This window comes from Dipteris shenzhenensis, chromosome 17 (genome assembly GCF_047967505.1).
Source record: "Dipteris shenzhenensis isolate YYH24624 ecotype China chromosome 17, Dip_SZ_1.0, whole genome shotgun sequence".
NCBI classification, from domain to species: domain Eukaryota; kingdom Viridiplantae; phylum Streptophyta; class Polypodiopsida; order Gleicheniales; family Dipteridaceae; genus Dipteris; species Dipteris shenzhenensis.
Genome location: NC_141612.1, coordinates 10,876,570 through 10,899,178, shown reverse-complemented (window position 1 = coordinate 10,899,178; position 22,609 = coordinate 10,876,570). Strand labels below are relative to the sequence as shown.

Genomic DNA, 22,609 nt, shown 5'->3' with positions numbered 1-22,609 from the left:
CCGACACGTTTTCCAGTCGTCGAAATTTTGTGCAATTCTCCCAGTAGGAGCCACCATTCCAGAAATACTCTTAGTAGGGCTTGCCCAATGAATTGAGCTACTCACAATCCAAAGCTGAGTTCATTTGGTCCAGAATCGAGGGAGAAATTGGCATTTCTTCAATAGATTTTCACGCTATTGTCCCAAATGAATCTGCATGCATTTTTGCCTATCGTCTCTGGTGGATGATCACTGGTAATGGTCCTTCATTTATGTGCTAAAAGCCCTCTCAAAGCCGATTCTAGAAGTGTGAATTTTGGGCTCCAAATCTTGTCTCTCTCTACTTCATATTTTACATAGTTTGGTGGTTTTATGGTTGACCAAGTCAACTGAAAATTTGGGGCTTTTGTTGTTAACTGTGTATTTACTAAGTGTTGACTATGATCTACCCTTCTAATGATTATAGACACTACCCTTGGTTGATACATCAAGTGGTAAGATCTACTCACTATTGTGTCTTCACAAGGAGAAAGAAATGCCCAAAGCTTCCTATCTGACATAAATGGTGAGTAAACTAGTTTCCTTGATATAAGGGTGATGACCCATATATCTTCCAAGTTGTTTTATGTGTGTGGTCAATAAGGGTTCTCTGCCCTGGGATGTCCCCCTTAAATGATTGTTAGTCTTATGTTTGAGGTTTTACCTTGTTAGACCCATGGGGTTTTCCATGCATAGTCATTGTCTAATCTCCCAATTGTAAACCAAAAGACTAAAGTCAGAGTGAGATCATGTTGAGGTAAGGATGCCCAAATGAGTCTACTGCTAATGCAACTCGAGTGAGTGCCAGGTTGGGATCATGAATGTTGTCACTAGAGGTGGGCAAGCCATGAAGTTTCCCATGGCATACTGCTAGGGTTGAGGTCATCAATTTGTGGAGTATGGAGGACAAATTGATGTAATGGGGTGTACCAAGGGATACAAGGTTTGTGTGAAGTTGTGTGTTGGTTAGTGTGACCAGGTTAGGTGGTAGAAGTATTATTAGGTGTAATTGAGAGATCCATGGGCTTGATTGAGAGATCAATGGAGTGATTTGTGGATTTGGAGGTGCTCTCCTTTAGCGCACATGCATTGTATCAGTTGGGTCTCTCCACTCTTGAATAAACTCTCTATTCTCTTCATTGCTGATCCTTCCTTTGATCCTTCCTTTGTGTTCCATCACCAAGCTCTAATACTATGTTGAAGGATACACAAGTCCAGATGATTGGAAGCAACTCTAACACACAACCAAGTAGAAGCAAAAGATTGCAAGCATAGACAACATAGGATGATGTTTAAGTAGACATAATCAAGAACAGACACAATATGGAAATCCTCTAGACAAGATAGTGTCTTGAGAGAACATTATGGGCACACATTTGTATCACGTTCTCAGATAAAGATCCATGGAGAAACAAGTGTCTTACGAGAACATGTAGACACATTTGTATCACATTCTCATGAATTTTAGGTTAGGGCAAAGTACCGAGGTCAGTGCAATGCCTCGCCTTCAACAAAGAAATTTGTATTCACATATTTTACAGAATTTACCCTTTTCTTACAAGAGCCTTCTCTTTAGTCCTAGGTTTCTTTTGGATTCGCATGGCTGGTGTTAATCTCTTTGAATGCCTATTGAGTTCATAAGGTTCATGATATCTCTTTACAGCTTTGATTACTGCTGTGTCATTAGCTAAGATTTTAGTTTACTCCCTCACCTTAATATACATCCAACCAAGGACGACTTTAGCTCTGCAATTATCGTTTTCAATATGTGTAAGGATGAAGTAGGTCTACACACCTGTAGTTACCACCTAGGGATGAGACAACTGCAGCCCAAGGAAGCACAGCTTGAATTTTAAAAAATCCATCTAAATCAAGACGAAAAATAGAAGAAATAGTCATTTTGTATGAAATAGCACAAAATAAAGCGCTACCATCACAAGATTCAACCTAAACAATCGCAGATAATGCTCAGGAAAGTCCCAGTTTAGGTATGGAAAGCATCGAAGTAGAAAAATGCATCACAAGATAATGGTAGGCCACATGTTTGTGGGCCTTAATATTTCCACAAAAAGCAACTGTGGCGTTCACAGAAGACATTCAGAAAGTATTGAAGTATGAGAATCGTACAACATTGACATGCAATACATATATGGAAGCCACAATACCATCCATACCATAGACGCCTATTAATGAATTAGAAACAAAAGATATCTGAAGAGTATTCAAATATGAGGGCCATACAACGTTGATATGCGATACATATGAAAGGCACAGTACTATACATACGTCAGACAGCCATACCAGCCTCTCTGACGAGCTCTGTAATTACAGAATAGCTTATCCATGACAAAGTTAGATCCAACAATTGTCCCCAGTCTATCAATGTCCCAGAAACAGAATGAATTTGCTCCCTTGTAGATTGACTGTTGAAACCTTTACCTCCAATTCATCATCTGATTTCCGATTGTCTGACTGATTCTAAACATTCACCCTTCCACTTAAAGGTTATGTTTGTGGAAAATGAGGAAGTCCATTTTGTAATGGTATGGCAGGTTGGCTCAATGTGTATGTCTGACTGCCATACACCCCTAACTGGGAATCATGAACAGGAGGGGCATACTGCAACACTATAAACGATGGGGGATCTCTCTGAAGAGAAGAATTGTATGTCTGCGGTGATAGCAGAGCATGCTGTTCCACAGGCAATATATTACCAGGTTGGGTAACAAGTTGTGGAGAACCAACATAATTTACAGGGTCAGATGGGAGTACGTTTACACTGGGTTTCTGAACAGGTAAGTTCTGGAAAAGAGGTTTATGAGGCAAAGCCTCAGATTGGGGAGCAGGGTGTTGAAAATAACCATACAAGGGCTGACGAGGTTGTGACTGCTGCTGAGAAACATGACCTTGCTGTGGCTCCAAATGGGTTGATTGTGCTGGCAGAGATGGCTGAACTGGCTGCTGCATTAATTGTGCATGCTGTAGAGGCACGTGCATAGACAGCGACTGCTGAGCTTGTGGAGTCTGTGGTAATGGCTGCAGCTTCTGTGGCTGTTGTATTTGCTGGAAGTCTGCTGGTTGTGCTGGTGACTGTGGTGGAAGAAAAAGCAGCTGTTGCATTTCTGGTTGCTGTACAAGTGTCTGCATTGACAAGAGATGAGGACTTGGAGACTGTGGTCCTTGATGCAGATGTGATTGCTTTACATCAACATGAGTACTCACGTATGGCTGCATACTTGAATGCGAGGAAGGCAAAAATGGCTGTGAGTTCACCTGCATCACTGTTTCAGTAGGCGGCACAGACGCAGACTGCTCAAACCTCAGAACCTGAGCATGATTGGATTGAGATGCTTGCAACTCATGTGTTGAATCCCGTGCATCAGGTTGCTGTTGAGGAGACAAGTCCTGTGCCTGTGTAGTACAATCACTGTTGGACTGTACTTGGGCTTTGGCAAGTGATGAGCCACTGCTAGAATTTGTAGCAGTAGCATCCTTTGCTGACAACTGTAACTTGACCAGTTCAGCATGTGCCTCAAAGATCTCTTGCTTATCCCGTAACAATTGCACACCTCGTTGAACCTGTCAGTAATAAAATAAAGTATCATACATCTGCTTTCCACTTAAGAAATAGTAGAGATGAAATTTTATTTAACATCTCAACTTTTTGTGCATACGTTGAGAAAACTCCTAGACTGTCCAGTTAAATCCTTCTAAAATCTGATATTGAAAAAGATGAGGCATACCTCAGTCAAATGATTGTTCAATGATCTTAAATTTCCATTGTATTTTCCATGATTGTTAGTCACAGACAGTTTCAGGTCTTTTGTTGACTGGTTCAGAGTGTAGACAGCAGATTCAAGTTGTGATAATCTTCCACTCATACCCTCAAGAACCCACAGAAGATTGTCAGCATACTTAGTCACAGTGCACTCAACTGCGGTAACAACAGAGGAATTACAATGATCCATATCAATGTCCTTAGAAATTGAAGAATTGTAAGCTGGATTTTCCCCTGGTGTATAAATCTGTCAGGACAGGAAAGTAGCATATTCAGTCATGCTAACTGGAATACAATCTATGTCACAATAAGCATTGTATTTGTAAGAAATCCTAGATTTACTATATTTAGAAATGTGCTAAGGAACAGAAAGGAGACTGAAATAGCAGAGAACAAGGAATATTTGTATTGCTTGAGTGTCTGTAGTGTGTCATCCATACAGTTGGGCCTGTCTTATATAGAGAGTGAAGAGTCACACATGAAAAGGTGTGTACTCCAAAGTGTATGTGCATGAAGAGGTGTGTACCCCTTGTGAAGGGTGTGACCCTTGATGAAAGGGTACATTACAATGGTAGTGTCTCTTCAATAGAATGTCTTGCATTTCTTGAACCAGTTGATCAGCTAGGGCCACTCGATGTTGAAGTACAAAATTCGTTGGTACAATTGGAGTGTGTCCATAAGTTGCTTGGAATTGAGTCATGCTGATGGCACTATGGAAAGAGTTATTATAGGCACACTCAAGGAGTGATAGATACTCTTCCCAAGCTGCTAGGCGTGGCTGAATATAATGTTGGAGCATTTCTTCCAGAACTTGGTTGACTCTTTCAGTCTGTCCATCTGATTCTGTGGTAGGCTGAACTGAATAGTAGAGTTGTACCCAAAAGTGAAATCCAAAAGTGACTGGTGAACTTAGGATCTCTGCTGGAAACGATATTTTTGGGCAATCCATGGTGTCGGAAGATGTGTTGTATGAAAAGTTTGGCGATGTCCGAAGCCTGTGCACTTCTTTTGCAAGCAACAAAGTGTGCCATTTTGGACAATCGATCAACAACTACCATAATCTGAGTGTTACCTTTGGAGGATAGTGACCGTTGTTCCACGAATCGATCCTTGGACACAAAGTACTTGAGTGGCCAGGGAAGGTTTGGGGTTGCTGGCAAGGCTCATGTGGATGGTATTTGCCATTCGAACAGCTTTGCCTTTCTCGTCTTGTGCTGGGGTAGCATCTTCTATTTGGGAAGTGCTAGGTTCCATATTGGAATTTTGCTTGGGACAATCGAACCATCTATGGTCGCCCGTACAGATGGTACAAAGTCCTTTTGTGCTCGAGTTGTTCTTCTTGTCAGTGGCCGCACCTTTATGTTGGTGATGATAATCATGACTTTATGAAGAGGAAGAGGCGCGATCCTTGGAGGAGTGCTTCTATTGGGATCCAACATACGATTTCTGAGACTTGTAGGGATCTTGAAACCGTCGCTGACCTTGATTACCCGAGTTATTTCTGAACTTGGGGTTATCTTGAGGGCAAGCACCTTTGGCCATAGTAGAGTTCTGAGTTCTATTAGAACTCTGCTTCCCTGTGTTTTGGAAATCAGTAATGCGCTCTACGTAAGCAATAGCGCCAGCTGTGGTGGTGATGTTTGCTTTGAGGACATCAATGCGTAACGAGGGATTTAGGCCTGAGATGAAAGCATAAAGGCAATCATCATCAGTTAAACCATCGATCTCCAGCACCAATGTGGTAAACTGAGAGATGTAGGTAGACAGGGAGCCCATTTGCTCCAATTGTCGAAGTTTTGAACGTGCTTGGAAGTCTGCATTGGCAGATATGAACTGCTTGCAAAGCACGTGTTCAAAACGTTCCCATGTTAACACACTTTTGACGTCCTTTAAGCATCGTTGCCACCATAGGAAAGCTGTATCCTTAAGGAGGGAGGCTGCCAAGGCAATCTTTTTGCCTTCAGCGAGGTCAACAATATCAAAGTACATGCGCAGTTTTACGAGCCATTGGTCAACTGTTCGGCGATTTCGTTGACCAATGTAGGCTTCCGAAAGTTTAATGTCAAGTCTTTTAGTTTTGGAAGCTTGGAGTAAGCGGTAGAGGGCATGGAGTTCAGTGTTTTCTACCTCTGGTGGGAACAAGTCCACGTAGTCGTCCGGTGGCGTCACGTTGTCCTCTGTATGTGTGGTACTACGAGAATCTTGGAGTTGTTGGACTTTCTAGACCAAGATGCTGTCCTGAAGCTGAGAAATTTAAAGTTGAAGCAAGGCGAAGAAGTTACTTCAGGGGTCTTTTTTGAGTCGCTTATCTCCGGAGAGGCTACACGCGAGCGTTGCGACATATCTGAGGTCCCTGTGAGAAGAGCATGAACATGCGCTCTAGTTTGTACCATTCCTGGAAGAATATCCGGGCTGCTCCCTGAGGTTGCTCATGTTGGAGGGGGCAGGCGAGGCAGGATGGAACCACCCGTGGAAATCTAGTAAAGGAGGTTCTATCTGAAGTAACACTAGTGATGCCGAAGTGGGTGTTACTACTCATGAGAGTACAGGGCTAGGTTGCAAAGTCCATGGATCTGAGAAGGGATAAGGAGTTGCTGTCGGGAGTGGAGGATATCCAGGGGGAGTGCCTTCAAAGTGTAAATACTGTCTTGGGGAAGGTAAAACCTGTGCAAGAGGATATCTGGGAGCTGAAGGAGGTGGAGAGTACCCTGGAGATGCTGAAGCTGAGGGGTAAAAGTCTCTCCAAAGATGGACAGCAAACTCGTGAGGAATATCGGGTTCTGGGTATCTACGTGTCTCGTGAAACACAACCTGGACTGTGCTGAGGAAGTAATGTAATTGAGGTGCCTCACGCAGAAGATATAGGATGTGGTCCAAGTCACTGGAAGGGCACGTGACACAAAAGACCCACGATGCAAAAGCTCCGAAATGGGCTGGTTGTGCAATCTGAACACGATATTGTGTGATAGATGATGCCTGAGGTGTCCTGGAAGAGACTGAGGCATTACCACGGGTTTCCATGCTTTAAGGAGGGGGCTTTCATTTGCTGTAATTTGATAATGAGCAGCAAATAACAATATGAAAGAGAATCCTTGGAAATAGAATGGAAAGAATCCACCTGGCATAGATTAGATCTGCCAATTAGCTGCGTAGAAAAGGCCTACAGATCTCTGTCCAGAGGTCCATGTTGCTGTCTTTGCAAGTCCACGTGGATGTGTGAACAAGAAACAGGTACCTGGCGAGACTTTCGAGGCAGATGGAGCATTGGCAGAGGCGTTTCGCAGATTGCATGAGATCTGGCGCACTTTTCCTGCATGGAAGTCTGCGCTGTGTGCTGCGTACTGTCAGAGAGCAGGTCTGGCCTGTCTATGAGTGATTGGATAAGCAGCAACAGCGGCTGTTCATGGGCAGAGGTAGCCTGAGAAAACCAGCGAGAAGCCAGGCTGGTTTGGTCGTGGGAGATAGGCAGCAAAACGTTGCTGATTGCAGGCAGATATGGCGGGATCAGCAGGAGAGAAAACTGATGCTGCAACTTCTCCAGAAGATGCAGGCAACATCCACAACCTGAGTCCAGGAGGAAATGGCGAAATCCGTACGGCCGTTTTTGGAGCGGAGAAGGCTGACGTGAAATCGCGATTTGATTTCGCCCTTTTTTTTTCCTGGCTGGTTGGTGGTTGCCAAAAAATTAAAACGTGGGTTTAGAGAACCCTTGGGTAGTCTAGGGTTAGGCCTTGGGTGTAGGGCTGGTTTCCCTTTTTAAGCCCTCTAGGTACCCTTTTGTCGGTTGGTGCTTGGTGCCAAGGGGTGTGCCAATTCTAAGGGGTATGACCCTTGGAATGGGTGTACCTTTTCATGAAGGGGTGCAACCCTATTTTAAAGAGGGGTGTCCCCACACGAAAAAATGTGTCCTTTTTTCCACGATGGAGTGTGTCCCTTGGGTGAGTCGTCAAAAACTCTTCATCAAAAGGTGTGTCCAATGGTGAAAAAGGTGCATCCCTTGGTTTTGGGACAGCCCAAGCACATCAAAAGACACGATTTTTGTCGTGTCCATTCACATCAACTCGTGATGTGAGGGAGATGGAGAGGCCACTGATAACTTTAGGTGGGGTTGGCACTAAAAAATTTTATGCTCATTTTCTCCATCTCTTCCATGCACGACGTGCGTGGATGTCCTTCTAGCGGAAAGAGATGTATCAGATAGGCGCTAGAAGGTGGGGAGCATTTCCTACAGGCAGGAGCGAAATTTGCTCTGATACCACTGTAAGAAATCCTAGATTTACTATATTTAGAAATGTGCTAAGGAACAGAAAGAAGACTGAAATAGCACAGAACAAGGAATATTTGTATTGCTTGAGTGTATGTAGTGTGTCATCCATACAGTTGGGCCCCTCTTATATAGAGAGTGAAGAGTCACACATGAAAAGGTGTGTACTCCAAAGTGTATGTGCATGAAGAGGTGTGTACCCCTTGTGAAGGGTGTGACCCTTGATGAGATGGTACATTACAATGGTAGTCTCTTAAATAGAATGTCTCTTGTGAAGGGTTGTGCCTCATAGGAAGTGTCCCATCGAAAGGGCATACCCTTCCACAAGTGTCCATTTATCAAACCATCCATAAGTCTAAGGTATAGAGAAAGGAATACATCACAGATCGTGACAGTATTAATCAAATGTGATTGGACCTTTATGCCATTTTCATTAATTTTGCATGATAAGCACACCTTCCTTGGATCAGACAAAACAAACAGACAACAAAACAGTCATGGCATACCAAGGATCATTTTATCACTGAAACAATATGAAACAATCAACCCTGAAATGCAAAAGCTAGAGGAAACTCAAAGAGAGAGAGAGAGAGAGAGAGATGATATGATATGGTTTTTGTTAATGTCCACTGGAGAACCAACTGGATCTATGGGACAGATCACAAGTAATGCTGATAGATGCTCTGAGAATAGCTGTCAGATGTTCTAGGACTGTCTATGAGACTAGTAAGGAAAAACACCCCTGATGGGGGATCTAGAGGTGTCTAGCACACACGTAAGAGTCTAATGCCAAAAATGACACTGAAAGTCGAAGTAGGAATACACTCCATGGATCAGAACTTATTCCTGTCATGTGTCATGCATGAGCAATTTGAGCTCTGTGCAGGCTCAACTAGGGTCCCACTAGGAGCCCTGGTGCAGCAGTGCATCTCGAACACATCTGGATTTGCTGTTGTCCCCCCCTACTGCTCTACATGGGGTGTACCTGTGGACATCATAAAGCAGGCTGACACTGTGATATGGCAATGAGCGTGCCTCAAATGGAGATTCAGGAGCTCCCCTGGCTCGCATCCAATCTCCTCCTGATCTGACATGTCTGGAGAGTAGGATAAAGGTCCCGAGCCTAACAAACAAGCAGTGTGTGCTTCTCTCCTATGAAGAAGTGCTGTTGGAGCCCGTGAGCCTGGATGCTAGCCTGAAATGCTCTTTGTGCAAGGCCAGTTTGGTGGCATATGGATGTGGTCACGATAACCATGTTTCCTTAATGTACACATGCCATAAGTCATCTCTGTGGATCTGTTGTTTCAAGCACAAGAAAGGGTGTGCAGGGAGTACTGATATGGAGTTAGACGAACCATAGAATGCCATGCGAGTTCAACCCTCTGGTGGCCCATGCATACTGCCACTGTCCATCTCCCTCAACTGCAAGCTGGATAGAGGGCGAGAGAGCTCTTGATGGTAGCCTAAGTCTGCCCTTGTCGGGCGAGCCATATTATTGTGTAGCTACGTCAAGGTTTGTAATGATTAAAAACAAGGCATCTATATGTGCAAGTATAAATCGTGTGGAGTGCACCTCTTCCCTCAGATCAGTGCAGGAGAGCATCATGACCAGTAACCTCTCGAAGCTTACCCAATCATCCTCTGAGAGAGAAGTAGAAGTAGAGTAGAATTTATTAGCGTCCTCGGGGGGCCAAAAATGACCCATGGGACCCGTCTAGATACAATGTAAAAAGAGTCTCCTCAAGGAGAGGGGTCAAGAGTCTATGAGTTCCTGACGACAGGTAAAAAGACGAGTGACAAAAGATCCCAATGCTGCCGGAGAGGCAGTGAAGAGAACTGATGTCAACTGAGCGGAGTCCCCCAGTATCTGCTGGTAGTCCTCCCTGATATGTGCATATCGGGGGCACTGTAGAGCTACATGTGCCTCCGTCTCAACTGTCTGCATGTCACAAAGGGTACAGACTCTAGCATATCTAGGCTGGTGTATCCAAGCTCCCTGCTCAATGGCAAATGTATGAGATTTGGTACGGAACCTGGCAATGTTTCTGCGATATAGAAGGGGGATAGCTGTGCTAATATAAGACTGAGCATGAGTCTCTATGGACATGTATGTAGACCAACATGTGGGATTTATGTTGTCTAGGTAATATTCCAGCTTTACCCTCTTTTCACTTGTCAACCAATGATTCCGCAAAGTGCTCAATAAAGACAGTTGAAACTCTTGCATGTTGACCTTTTCAAGCGGCATGGTCAAATATGCTTCCACTTTCCATCTGCTGAACCATTTTCTTATGTCGGTTGCCCATCCTATGCAGATGACCTTACTTTTGTAGTTCTTTTGAAGCTTTGTGCTAGCATTCCATGCTTTATGAGGCAGCCTATCAGGTTGCATTTGCTGCAAGGTATTGCATAACTCTGATCAATGCATGAAATTCAATCGGTCTCCTTCCCGTTTCCAACAGAAGTATTGAGTATGGAGTAGTGGGTTTGACACCAAGGTGTCTCCTTAAGAAAGCTTTTTGCATTTTCTCAATATCATTCCATGTAGAGGCTGAAATGCTGCCTCCCCATACTTCCACTCCATATAATACTGTCTGCACTACATATGCATCAAACAATACATTTCGAATTTTCCAGTTCCTAGTGTCGGTGTGCCTGCAATCATTCTCAAGCTGGTAGTACTTCCCCCAACCAGTGTCCATCCTTTTATGTATACATTGCCACCATCTGTGATCTGCCGGGATATCAACCCCTAAGTCTTTGAAGGTGCTGACATACTCAATGATTTGTTTTCCCGACATCTACTTGCAGCCCGCTTTCCCTACAAAAAGTCTTAAGCACTTGTAAAAGTTTGTGCATAGATTCCGGATCGTATGCAAAAAGAATGACATCATCTGCGTATAACAACAATAGCACTATCCAAAGCCCCAATTGCGGTCCTTGCAACCCTTTCTCTACTACAAATTCATTGATGAGTTCCTCTAGTTGGTCAATGCATATTCCGAACAAGGTAGGCGATAGAGGGCAGCCTTGCTTCACTCCCATATTGCTCTCAAATACATCAGACATACCTTGTGTTTGTTTGAGTCGGCATAATACCTTTTCATAGATGCGAGAGATGCCTACCCTTAAGGCCAAAGGGACTCCTATTTCTTGCATTCTCTTACATAATCCTCCTCTTGGAACTGTGTCAAATGCTTTCTTGAAATCCACAAAACAACAAAATAGAGTGCGTCCTCTCAATGTGCATTCATCCATGAGGACCCTTAAGATAATAAGGTGGTCAGCTATCTTGTGCTCCTTGCGAAAGCCTGCCTGTACGGTGGCTCTTTTCTATGCCTCTTCTGCCCATGAGCTGATTTTCATTGCAAGCACTGTACTGAAGAGCTTGGCCAATGTAGAGCTGACCATTATAGTTATGTAATTTGTGACTGAATTTTTGTCTCCACCTTTGTGTAAAGGCTGGACCCAATGTTCTTGCCATTCCTGAGGGAAACCATGGTGTAGAGCATGTGTTAGGATGTGTGAGAGCCATGTTCTTGCTCGGTCTCCTGTCCATTTCACAAATTCCGCCTGTATCTTCATGTGATCTCATGCTTTGCCATTAGCCATCTTCTTTAGTCCAACTTCAATGTCTTCGAAGGTGAAAGGAATAGTGCATGTGACCGATAGATCCTCCTTCCCCATTTCAATAGCAAGTGCATGATTATACAACTTGGTAACATAATTAAGCATGGTTGCATCTGATATATCCCCTATGCCCTGTTTCCGTCTGCCTTTCACTTGTTTCCAGCCCTTTCTTGGATTTTTGATGAAAGTGACCAAATCAGATTTCTCTCTTTCCAAAATATATTTTCTTTTCTTTTTCCTTGTGAGGGCATTGTATGTCTTCTCCAGTTGTTTATGCCTATCTGCATCCAGTATGTATTTCAGCTCTTGGCGTAGTTGTTTGCATTCCTCGTCATACCATTTCTTGTGTGGTAGGCCTTTGACCTGTTTCTTTTTTCTTGTAGTTGCTGCTCCAAATGTTTGCATGGCTGAGGCAAGTATTGCTTCCTGCAAGGCTGTCCATGTGGGGTTGGTTATTGCTCTCAGCTTTGCATCCAAAGTGTCTGCATAAACTTGGTGTTTGTCTGGGTCTACTTTGAAACCTCCTGCATGTGCTGAAAATTTCTGCTCCCTATGTTCAAGGTGTATGTCAAGATCCATCCATATTGGGAGATGGTCCGATTCCGGATATTTCATCCCTATGTTGAAGCTTTTGATAATGGGTATAGTATCCACATGTACCAAGGCATAATCTAGCACACTCTGTCCTCCGCTGGCTGAGAGACACGTCATCTTGTGGGTGTTAGGGAATAATTGCATTCCATTCAAGACTGGCATGTGCAGCCCATTAATCATGCATCGGAGTGCTCTGCCTTGTGTGTTGATGGTGTCGTCCTCGGATCCTCTCTGCCACATGATGTCCGCTTCTGTGACTGCTTCTTTATCCATTTCATCATGCGTAATGGGCTGAAACTATAGTTGACCAATTCTTGCATTAAGCTCTCCCATCACTATGACTTGGTCCTTTTCTCTGAGTTCAGCCACATCAAGACATAGTGCTTCAAACGCAGCACTAGGGTCCACTCCGTGTCTACTGTAAAAGGGTGACTCATGGTGAGGTATGCAGCAACATGCAAGAAAGACGGGGCATTTGCCAAGTTCTATTTTCAGCCACATGTATCTTTTGTATATGTCCACTTTATGAAGGCTGACTTTTTCTGCCATGTGTTCCTGTATCATGCATGCAACACCTCCTTGCCCTCTTTTCCCCACTTGCCGTTGGTATATTGAGTGCACCACATATCCCGGTATCTCTGGGATCCTGCATGTTTCACTTTCCCAAGTTTCTCCTAAAAGGATGATGTCTGCATCGTATATGAAGGCATTTATGCTTATCCCTTTATGCCAAGGGAAGCCCCTACAATTCCAAAACATGACTTGTAAGCATTTGTGTGTCCCATGGGTTGCGAGCCCCTATTTCACATTTTGATCCCCATCTTGTGTTTGGGGCAGCTTTCCTTGTCTCATTAGTCTTTCCGTGTATTGCTTTCTTCGCACTTCCTGCTGTTTTGGGGTGCGGTCTTCACCGACATAGAAAGGTGTGCCTTTAAGATACACTTTACTACTATCCAGGATAATCTCCCTTTTCCGTGGATCTGCTATGGTGCACACAATAGCCCTTTTATTGGGTTTGTCCTCTTGTGCTTTCCTTACACGATGGGCTGCATATACAGTCACTTCAGGCATCGCAAAGTGTTTTGAAGTCACCTTCTTGGCTAGAGCCAGAGGGGTTTCCTTATCCATCTCTGGTAGACCACGGATAACAATGTTTTGAGATCTCTTATCTCTTTCTCTCTGTTCATGGGCATCTTCTTGGTTTGTGGTTGATGGACGTGACGGTCTTCTTCAACATGTGCTGCACTGGCATCTTTCTTAGACACTATTTCAGTCCATTTCTTCCCTTCTTGTACATTCTTTGCATCCCTTTCGACAGGCTTGGCTTGCATAAACTTTTGCATCTGTTGGCATCCATTATCCACTGTGTTCTCTAAGCCATCCACTCTTTTTTGGAGTTGCATGACAGTTTTTTGGAGTTGGAAATTCTCAGCCTGTAACTCAATGAACATATTCATAAGCATATCTATTTTCTTGCTGTTCTTGGTGCCATACACTTTCCCAAAAGGAGTAATCAGGCCTGGGTGTTTGTTCAACTTGAAAGGGGTCTGAAATGACCCCATGTTTCCTAGAAAAAAAAGGCGGTCCACTTCCACCAATCTAGCAAGGAAGAATATGCACTCTGTTTCTTGGGAAGAAAGAAAAAACGTTCCTGTGTGTCTCGAGTCTGTAGACGATCAAATCTGAGTGTCGAGCTAGCTGATTGTCGATGCTGACTGAGGCTGGTCGCGTAGCTATTGGCAGCTATCTTGATTCGTAGAAATTGCAGGTCGCTTCCTGGGCTGATGTCGTGATTCCCCTGGTGAGTCTTCTCGTGGTTTTAAAATTGATGGCGAAGCTGACGGGAGATCTACAACGAGGGGCTATACTCCCAAGAGCTAGGGCGAGGGCGGGCAGGTCAGCGAGCTGCTGAACATGATGAATGGGAAGCTGCGATGCCCGGAAGGGGCTACGACGGACAGAAGGGGCTGCGACGCCCGGAAGGGGCTACGACAGGCGGGAGAGAGAGAGAGAGAGAGAGAGAGAGAGAGAGAGAGAGAGAGAGAGAGAGAGGTGTTTATTAATGTCTGTAGAAGGCCAAGAAGGCGAATGAAGCCAAGTCAAATTACATCACATGGAGAACTACTAAGTCAAATTGATTGCATCATGTGGCCAAGGAGGCCTATGAGACCTAGTCGAATTACATCATGTGGGGACACCCCTGATGTGAGCAGCAAAGGGTAAAGCAGAAGCTGCAAATCCAACAATCATCGTACATGAAATCATTTTGGATCTTGCCAATTTTTAAAATGATACACCTTTCACCTTAAGAAATTAGTGGGCTCTCTGAGGCCAAACTTGCCCCCGTGTAGAGGATAAAATTGATTGAATACAATACTTTAAAGCACACACAGTCACACAAAATAGCATCGTATCTTTAAGATCCATTCTGATAAATTAGGCTTGCTCCTTGCCTTAAGGCTTAAGTACTCACGCAACTCCTGAGCTATGCTTGAAGGATCACGATAGTCTTGAAATTGTAAACACATGCAATGGATTTCCTTAGTTAACAAGGCCAGCAGGTTTATGGAACAGTCATGATACGTATTTTGAAAGACCTTCTTGGCATCTCCTTTACGAAGCCGTCTTGCAATTCCTTAGGTCTCATCATTTCTACATCCTCAGTCCTGATGATACTACCTACAGCCAGAGAAGCGTATATGTATAGCAATTTTCAGAGCACAGTAGCTCCTACGCACAAATTGTCAGGTCAATGGCCAACAATAGCCTAGCAATGATATTCCATATCAACCCTTCCTGTTCTTCCTTTTCTAAAACAACATTAAATCTTCTGCATATCTGCTTCTATAGCCATGTACTTTTGCAGACCATAAAGCACAATATAGAAACACACTCGCAAACTCCTTGATTATCCATGATGCAGCACTGATCTTCCAGAATCTCATAAAAATCCAAGAGGCTCAAGGTATGTGTGATACCATGGAAGGAGGCCCAGCCAATGAAGATGATGACTGCCAATGCCTTCCATTAAGACAAGATTCTTCATCAATCCTTCCCTGCGATGAGAGGTGGTTCAATCTGCCGCTTGAATTCGATGTGTTGCTCCTTGGAGTTGAGGGAAAATCATAATTTGAAAGAAAATCATCTCCATCAAAAGCAAACTCAGAAGCCTCCCCCATTCTGTTGGTATTAGCAGCACCAGACCAGATGATTCAGATGTACCAACGCTCCTAATTTGTATAAACATCAGCCACTCTTTGGACCTGTAGTTCGATGATCCAAGACATATATAAGGACCTTTGCAAAACCGCAAAGCTAGACACATTTGTCTGATGCATCTCCATCTTAGCGAGATACTCAAAGATTTATATATCAGAAGCCTGGAGAAGAAAACACAAAATAGATACATGACTTGCATCAGCTCAGGCTACAACATTGAAGAAAAACCATTTTCGTAGTGCACCCCTCAGAACTTCCATTGCACGGAGGCACAAAAATGATGCAAACAATGTTCATTCGTCGTCCCTCCACAAGCATCTACACCTCAATATTCCAAAGACCACTTGGCGCGTGCCTACAGGTGACTCTCACACTATCACCAGCCTTTGTGTATGGTTAAACAAGTTACTAATAAAATAAAACAAAACATAAACCCTTAAATATGTTAAATCCCTTGAAACTCCCATAAAAGAAGCAATAATTTTTTGCAATACTTAAACAAGTATTTTATCAAAATTATCTGTCCGCAATAATTTTTTGCAATACTTAAACAAGTATTTTATCAAAATTATCTGTCCTGTCAATAACTTCGTTACGCCGAGCTAAAGCCATGCGCAATAAGCTGGACGTACCAGTAAGGAAATCGTAATTGATTTTGCTTTAAATAAGCATTAGATGAAGGGCATTGTGGCTTCAGAAGATATGGCCATAGATGAAATTGATGGGATGAAAGTACATCTCATAATACAATTGAAATAAGACGTAGTGCAGGAGCGGAGATTGTGGACACTACGATTGGGAAAACAAGTTGACTAGCCAAAACATAATCCTACAACAAATCCATACATTCCAGACCTCGTTAGCAGGTCCAAAGTCAACCTGAAAGTAACAGGTCGGCCGATTACCGCAGTCTACAGGAGAGCTGCCGAGCTGCGTTCCATCGAAGCAAGGGATTAACCACAGCCTGTAAATATGAGTGGGATACACATCGCTTGACCGAACGCAAAATTTCACGACAATAAGAGTGCAATTTCATAAAGAAAAGACAATTGGTGTGTGCAATCTAGCGACCCTTCTATGAGATAAATTCAAGGGAAAAGCAGACTCACTTACGCGACATTGCTGTATTAAACAGATGGAATCTTACTGTGATCTGCTCTAGCGATGGAGATGAGAGGATCGATCACAAGCCATGGATCGACCACAAATCATTCATCCAGGATACCATCACTCTAAAAAGGGGGAAGAGAACAATTGTTTGGCAGGTGAGAAATGAAAAGTGCTACAGAATTTATTTATTTTTTTAAGTAGGCAGCCTAGAAAGAAGTTTTCCTTTTCTAAACCCTCTTCAAGCCATGTGTCTTGATTATAGGCGTCGATCTTTATGAAGATCCAAGGGTTTGAAACTTGCTTTCTAGAAAAGCTGAACTCTCCTTAAGCCCGTGTACAATTTTAGGCCCTTGATTTTAGATTAATCTAAAGGACTAAAACACTCCTTCCAAATTTGACCCAAAAACATACTTTTTAATTCATTCTTCTTGCAAATCTATTATATAAGGAGGGAGATAATTGCATGTTTTCTTTCTTACCATCAATTGATTGAGTGATTGTTGGACAAAGCTCACAACCTTGCTACTGAAACTCCAATTGAATAATAGTGAGGAGTCAGGTCCAATTTGGAGTTAGAGCCATGACGGAAAGGCTACATACCGCAACCTAGTTTTCAAAGAAAATGCTACAGAATCAGTTGCATAGAAGACCCATGGGAGATCCTCATGATGTCATCATCTCATGTGTTGGTGATATCATCACTTTGTCATCGAAGCCGACACATGGGATCGATTGAGCACGTCACCCGGCACTCACCCGACCTAGTGTTCGCAGAAAACATTTTTCTCAACAAATCCAAAACTTCGGGTTTCAAAAACTTTGCTCTCAGATTTTTTAGCTAAAATATAACTAAATTGCATGACATTTTGCAAGTTTACAAAATTGAGAAAATGTCTTTACAGCTCAACATGAAAATGTTGCAGGTTCATTGTACATAGTTTGTAGGTTTTCCGTAAAGACTGACCCAACCCCCTCCCTGAGGCCAACATTTTCACTCTAATATAGAATAGCAGACTTCAAATCAGGATTGGTCGAGGCTAGCTTGCATGTCTCTTGTATTGAGGAGTCACTCAACCCTTTCTCTCACGCCAACATTTTATATCATCCTTATGTTTAATTTCACAAATGAATTGTGGTAGATACTTTGATTTTGTCCTTGCTAAAGGACTATGGGAAGATGGTTGGTATTTTGGGTCCAAAGAGTTGGTATTTCGAGTCCAAAGACTTATGGGTTTTCATATGTAGTTGTTCAAGCTCACCTTGTTAAGGAGGTCATTGTGTTTAAAGGACTTTTACCTTAGTCTTCTTGCTATCCAACTACTCTTCCTTTCATTAAAAGCTCCATTAAAAGCTTCATTAAAAGCTCCATTAAAAGTAGGGCCATAGTTTTTAAGCAAATCTTTGACAAATTGTAAAGGAGGGAGAACACACATATATCCAGAGCTATGAAAGGGCAAAAAAATTTTGAGAACTGATGAGGCTTTTTCACATTTTAAGAATTGGAGAGCCTTTGTTAGAGAGGTTTCCACATGCCTAAATGACATTGGAGGATTTCTCATGGCCTAGCCTCATTAAGTTTCATAACTTTTCTATAAGGCCCATTTCTTTGTCCAATGTTTATGTAATTATACTCTCTCTCTCTCTCTCTCTCTCTCTCTCTCTCTCTCTCTCTCTCTCTCTCACACACACACACACACAATAGCAATTTCTAAGGACCAAAGGAAGACTTACTTGCATTCTTGTAAAACCAATCCTTCAATATTCCACATGGCTAGTGCGAGTTGGCACCCTTCCTAGGGATACAATCGACGTAGACATGCATCACACCATCCAAGGGAGGTTTGAATCAAAGATCCTCATTCATGAAATATGCAACTTAAGGACACACATCATAGATCCATCCTTAGGGCCAACATGATAAATAGTCTTCTTGCTATCCAACTACTCTTCCTTTCATTAAAAGCTCCATTAAAAGCTTCATTAAAAGCTCCATTAAAAGTAGGGCCATAGTTTTTAAGCAAATCTTTGACAAATTGTAAAGGAGGGAGAACACACATATATCCAGAGCTATGAAAGGGCAAAAAAAATTTGAGAACTGATGAGGCTTTTTCACATTTTAAGAATTGGAGAGCCTTTGTTAGAGAGGTTTCCACATGCCTAAATGACATTGGAGGATTTCTCATGGCCTAGCCTCATTAAGTTTCATAACTTTTCTATAAGGCCCATTTCTTTGTCCAATGTTTATGTAATTATACTCTCTCTCTCTCTCTCTCTCTCTCTCTCTCTCTCTCTCTCTCTCTCTCTCTCTCTCTCACACACACACACACACACAATAGCAATTTCTAAGGACCAAAGGAAGACTTACTTGCATTCTTGTAAAACCAATCCTTCAATATTCCACATGGCTAGTGCGGGTTGGCACCCTTCCTAGGGATACAATCGACGTAGACATGCATCACACCATCCAAGGGAGGTTTGAATCAAAGATCCTCATTCATGAAATATGCAACTTAAGGACACACATCATAGATCCATCCTTAGGGCCAACATGATAAAAAGTTTGTAATGCCAAACCTAAGGGAAAAACCGAAGGATGTGCACATAAGGGAAAATTACAAAGGGAGGCACTAAAGTAATATCTTTAGTTCTGCATTCTAAACTAAATAGGCAACAATGTCATGTTGCATGGAATTGTGTGCAATAATATTTGCAAGACACATTAATGCTTATCCTAAAGAGATTGTTCATCCTACTTCAAAAAAAACAACCCTATCCCACCATATTTCCCTTTGGAAATGGACATAAGCATGTGTGCAAAATTATGTGGACATATGAGGGCCATAAAGTCTAATGTGATATGTGGCACCCTGTGGATGGGTGTGATAAAGTAGTTGTCACTTCTTAACAAGTAGGTAAAGTATCTCTTCTCGTGTGTGGCACTCATCATCTTGTCCTTCTAGAGATGCCAAACAAAAAAGGCATGTCCACATCTTATATGATCACCTCCTTCTTGGATCCTTTATTTACATACTTCCCTTATGCCCAACTCCCTTGCTTCAGATGCTTCATCAATATTTTCCTTGTGTTCGAGGCCCCTCCATCAAATGAAGTGGAATGCTCATCTCTCCCTCTACGCTTGACATATTACACGAGCATGACTCCTTCTTATATCCTTTATTGCCATATTTCCATTATGCCCAAGTCCTTTGCATCAAATGTTTCATTAAATGGCAATAAGCAATCATTATGGCACTCGTTGGTGGGAAGGAAATTGTGCTTCAGTGGGAATCCAAGTACACATACTCTATCGTGCGTTCAAAGAAGAAGACTTCAAAGGTTGAAGATGTATGCTAGGCACAGTGGTGGATGTGGTAGACCATCCCTCATGTGGTTCTTTTTCCAAATTCTAAGAATTTTTCTTTGTGAAGTGAACCTTGTCATGGAGATTTGTTATTTTTCGAGAATAATTCTTCTTGGATGAATTTAGTGATACCCCATTTGTATGTGCTAAAGTGCATGTGGTTGCGGTTGGACTTTTTCTTTTCATTCTTTTTCAACCAACCCATCAAAGTGCCCATGCATATCCTTACAAGCCACTAGATGTTTTGGGATGTATACCCCTGAGGCTTGTTGGCTTTGCCATTTTCCAAGGGGAATTATTCCATCCAATTGTCATGTTCTCAAATTTTTTTCTAAAGATACACTACCTAGTCTTTATTTTACTATTGATCGACTGAGATGAACTAAATTTGAATTATTCTTAAACATGCCATTACTTAGAAATTAGGATTAGTAGGCCCAAGTTCAAACCCACAATCAACAATTTTGGCACACCCAAGGGAATCAACATCAACACCCTACACTGAGCTCGTAGTGGCCAAGTCCAGCCTAATCTTGTTGAGAAGGTAGACATTACAAGAATGAATCTGGGTGCCTACCAATATAAGATTGTAAAATTGAAAGAAATTGTTTGGTAAAGGGGACCAAAAGGCAAGAGCGAGCGACATGGAAAGGAAAGCCTCCACTCACCTCTATAACGAAGAATTCGGAATGAATAGTCATTTAATGGTCAACTCCTATGTAAACGAGCAAGAAGAACAATCGAGGTTTAAAGTGCAAGTTGGCAAGTAGCAAATGGAAGGTCAAATCTGCAAGCCCCACTACCCATACTAGAGTCAAATTACACATGTAAGCAAGCAATGGTGATGACCCTTTAGCAAAGAGACAATGTACACCACTCCTTTGTGAAAGAATATGGCTCTTGCTACTACTAAGACAACTTAGTGTGAATCATCAAGTAGTCACATCCATATGATTGTTAAATGATGCAGTTTCCAATGTAATTGTAAATGTCTTTGAGTGCCATTGTGCCTTGAGTTGGGACTTCACAAAATTACCTTGAGAAATCTGAAAATATGGGTTTTTGGCACTGTGTTGAACCATCGATAAGGTACTTTGATATCTAGAAAAATTATAGAGGAGTACACTAGAGCAACCTATTGATATCCAAATTGGGCCAATTTTTGACCAAAGATTCCTTGTGAAACTGAGTCTAACATTTAACAACCAAATGAGAGCTATGAAGGAGACACATCCTAATTAGAACCAGCTGTTGGAATCATATTTTAGCTACTATGAATATGTAGTATAGATAAATGTATGAAGAATAAGGGATTTTATTGTATTGGTATCCATGGATCATTGGTTGGTGTAAGGATCTACTCCAAAACACTATGCAAAAACAATATGGAGATACTATTCTTCCATATTATTTGAATGTTTCCTACTATTAAATCACAACAATTAAGCAGAATTCTCTATTATTAATGTTTGTAATCATTGGATGTATGTTGTAAGTTCATTTTCTCCAAGTTAGAATTAGAATCACTGAGCATGTGTGCATCCATCGACAAAGAGAGAGACAGAGAGAGAGAGAGAGAGAGAGAGAGAGAGAGACACACACACACACACACACACACACACACACACACACAGAGAGAGATTTTGTAACATATGGAATGAAAAGATAACTTGGGAAAGCAAAAGCGAAAAATCATTTGTAACTTTTGGGACGATTATCAAAGGAGAAAAGCAAAAGGAAAGCATTATTCTCATCATCTCTCAAAGATTTCTATAAATTAATTAATTTATTCGTTCAAGCATATGTGGGCATATTAATTCTTTTTTCCAATGTTTGTACCACCTATCAATATTCTACAATGACAATTCTCTTTCTTACACAAATACCTTGGCTAAGTAATGGTTGTTTTACCAATCCCCATGCTAACATGTGGATCCCTATACTGATAAATACTCTTTAGTGATATCCCCAAAAGAATCTCAAAGAAAGGTAGAAAGAACCTTAATTGGATTTAAGGCATAGCATAATATATAAAGAAGCTAGAATGAACCGTAATTGGAGTTAAGGCATTTCATAATATAGATTGCTTGAAATTAACCATCACACAATTTTTTTAAAGGTGTGAAGTAATGCAAAAATTGTGACATATATAGTGAGTATGAAGATGAAGGATTCCATATACTTGACTTCATTTAGTTGCATTTATTAAGCATTAGAGGGATGACATGATGTTCTTTCACAACATGATCCAATGAGGGTCGATGGCCCCAACTTCTCATAAATAGCTCATCAATTAGCAAAATTCCATTCCATTTTTTCTTTCTCCCGCTCCTCTCTCTTGTCTCTTTCTTTCTTCCATTCTTCTTGCATCTTCCCCCCCTACTTCTTCACTTCAATGAATGCCTTGTCCACATGTCCCTTCTTAGCTACTAGTAGTGCCACATTCTTATGCTTGTATTGATGAGCTATTTATGAGAAGATGGGGCCATCGACCCTCATTGGATCATCATATTGTGAAAGAACATCATGTCTTCCCTCTAATACTTAATAAATGCAACAAAATGAAGTCAAGTATAGGGAATCCTTCGTCTTCATATTCACTATATATGTCACAATTTTTGCATTACTTCTCACC

The 22,609-nt window shown here is 42.0% G+C and overlaps 1 protein-coding gene across 13 annotated transcripts; it reads right to left on the bottom strand.

Annotated features, from left to right (window-relative positions):
* Positions 1 to 2,208: 2,208 nt before the first annotated feature.
* On the bottom strand, positions 2,209 to 16,793 carry LOC147891676 (uncharacterized). 13 transcript variants are annotated; one of them, XM_087388252.1, is made up of 5 exons: positions 16,617 to 16,793; positions 16,136 to 16,467; positions 15,263 to 15,547; positions 3,762 to 4,043; positions 2,209 to 3,597 (listed from the first exon to the last, which is right to left on the bottom strand). In XM_087388252.1, exons 3-5 carry the CDS (start codon positions 15,461 to 15,463, stop codon positions 2,524 to 2,526), a joined length of 1,557 nt encoding a protein of 518 aa, XP_087244378.1. In that variant the 5' UTR covers positions 15,464 to 15,547; positions 16,136 to 16,467; positions 16,617 to 16,793; the 3' UTR covers positions 2,209 to 2,523. The 13 variants fall into 13 exon arrangements, with proteins under 13 accessions (XP_087244378.1, XP_087244380.1, XP_087244379.1 ...); XM_087388254.1 differs by having other exon boundaries at positions 16,383 to 16,467; XM_087388253.1 differs by having other exon boundaries at positions 16,136 to 16,433.
* Between the last annotated feature and the right edge of the window lie 5,816 nt (positions 16,794 to 22,609).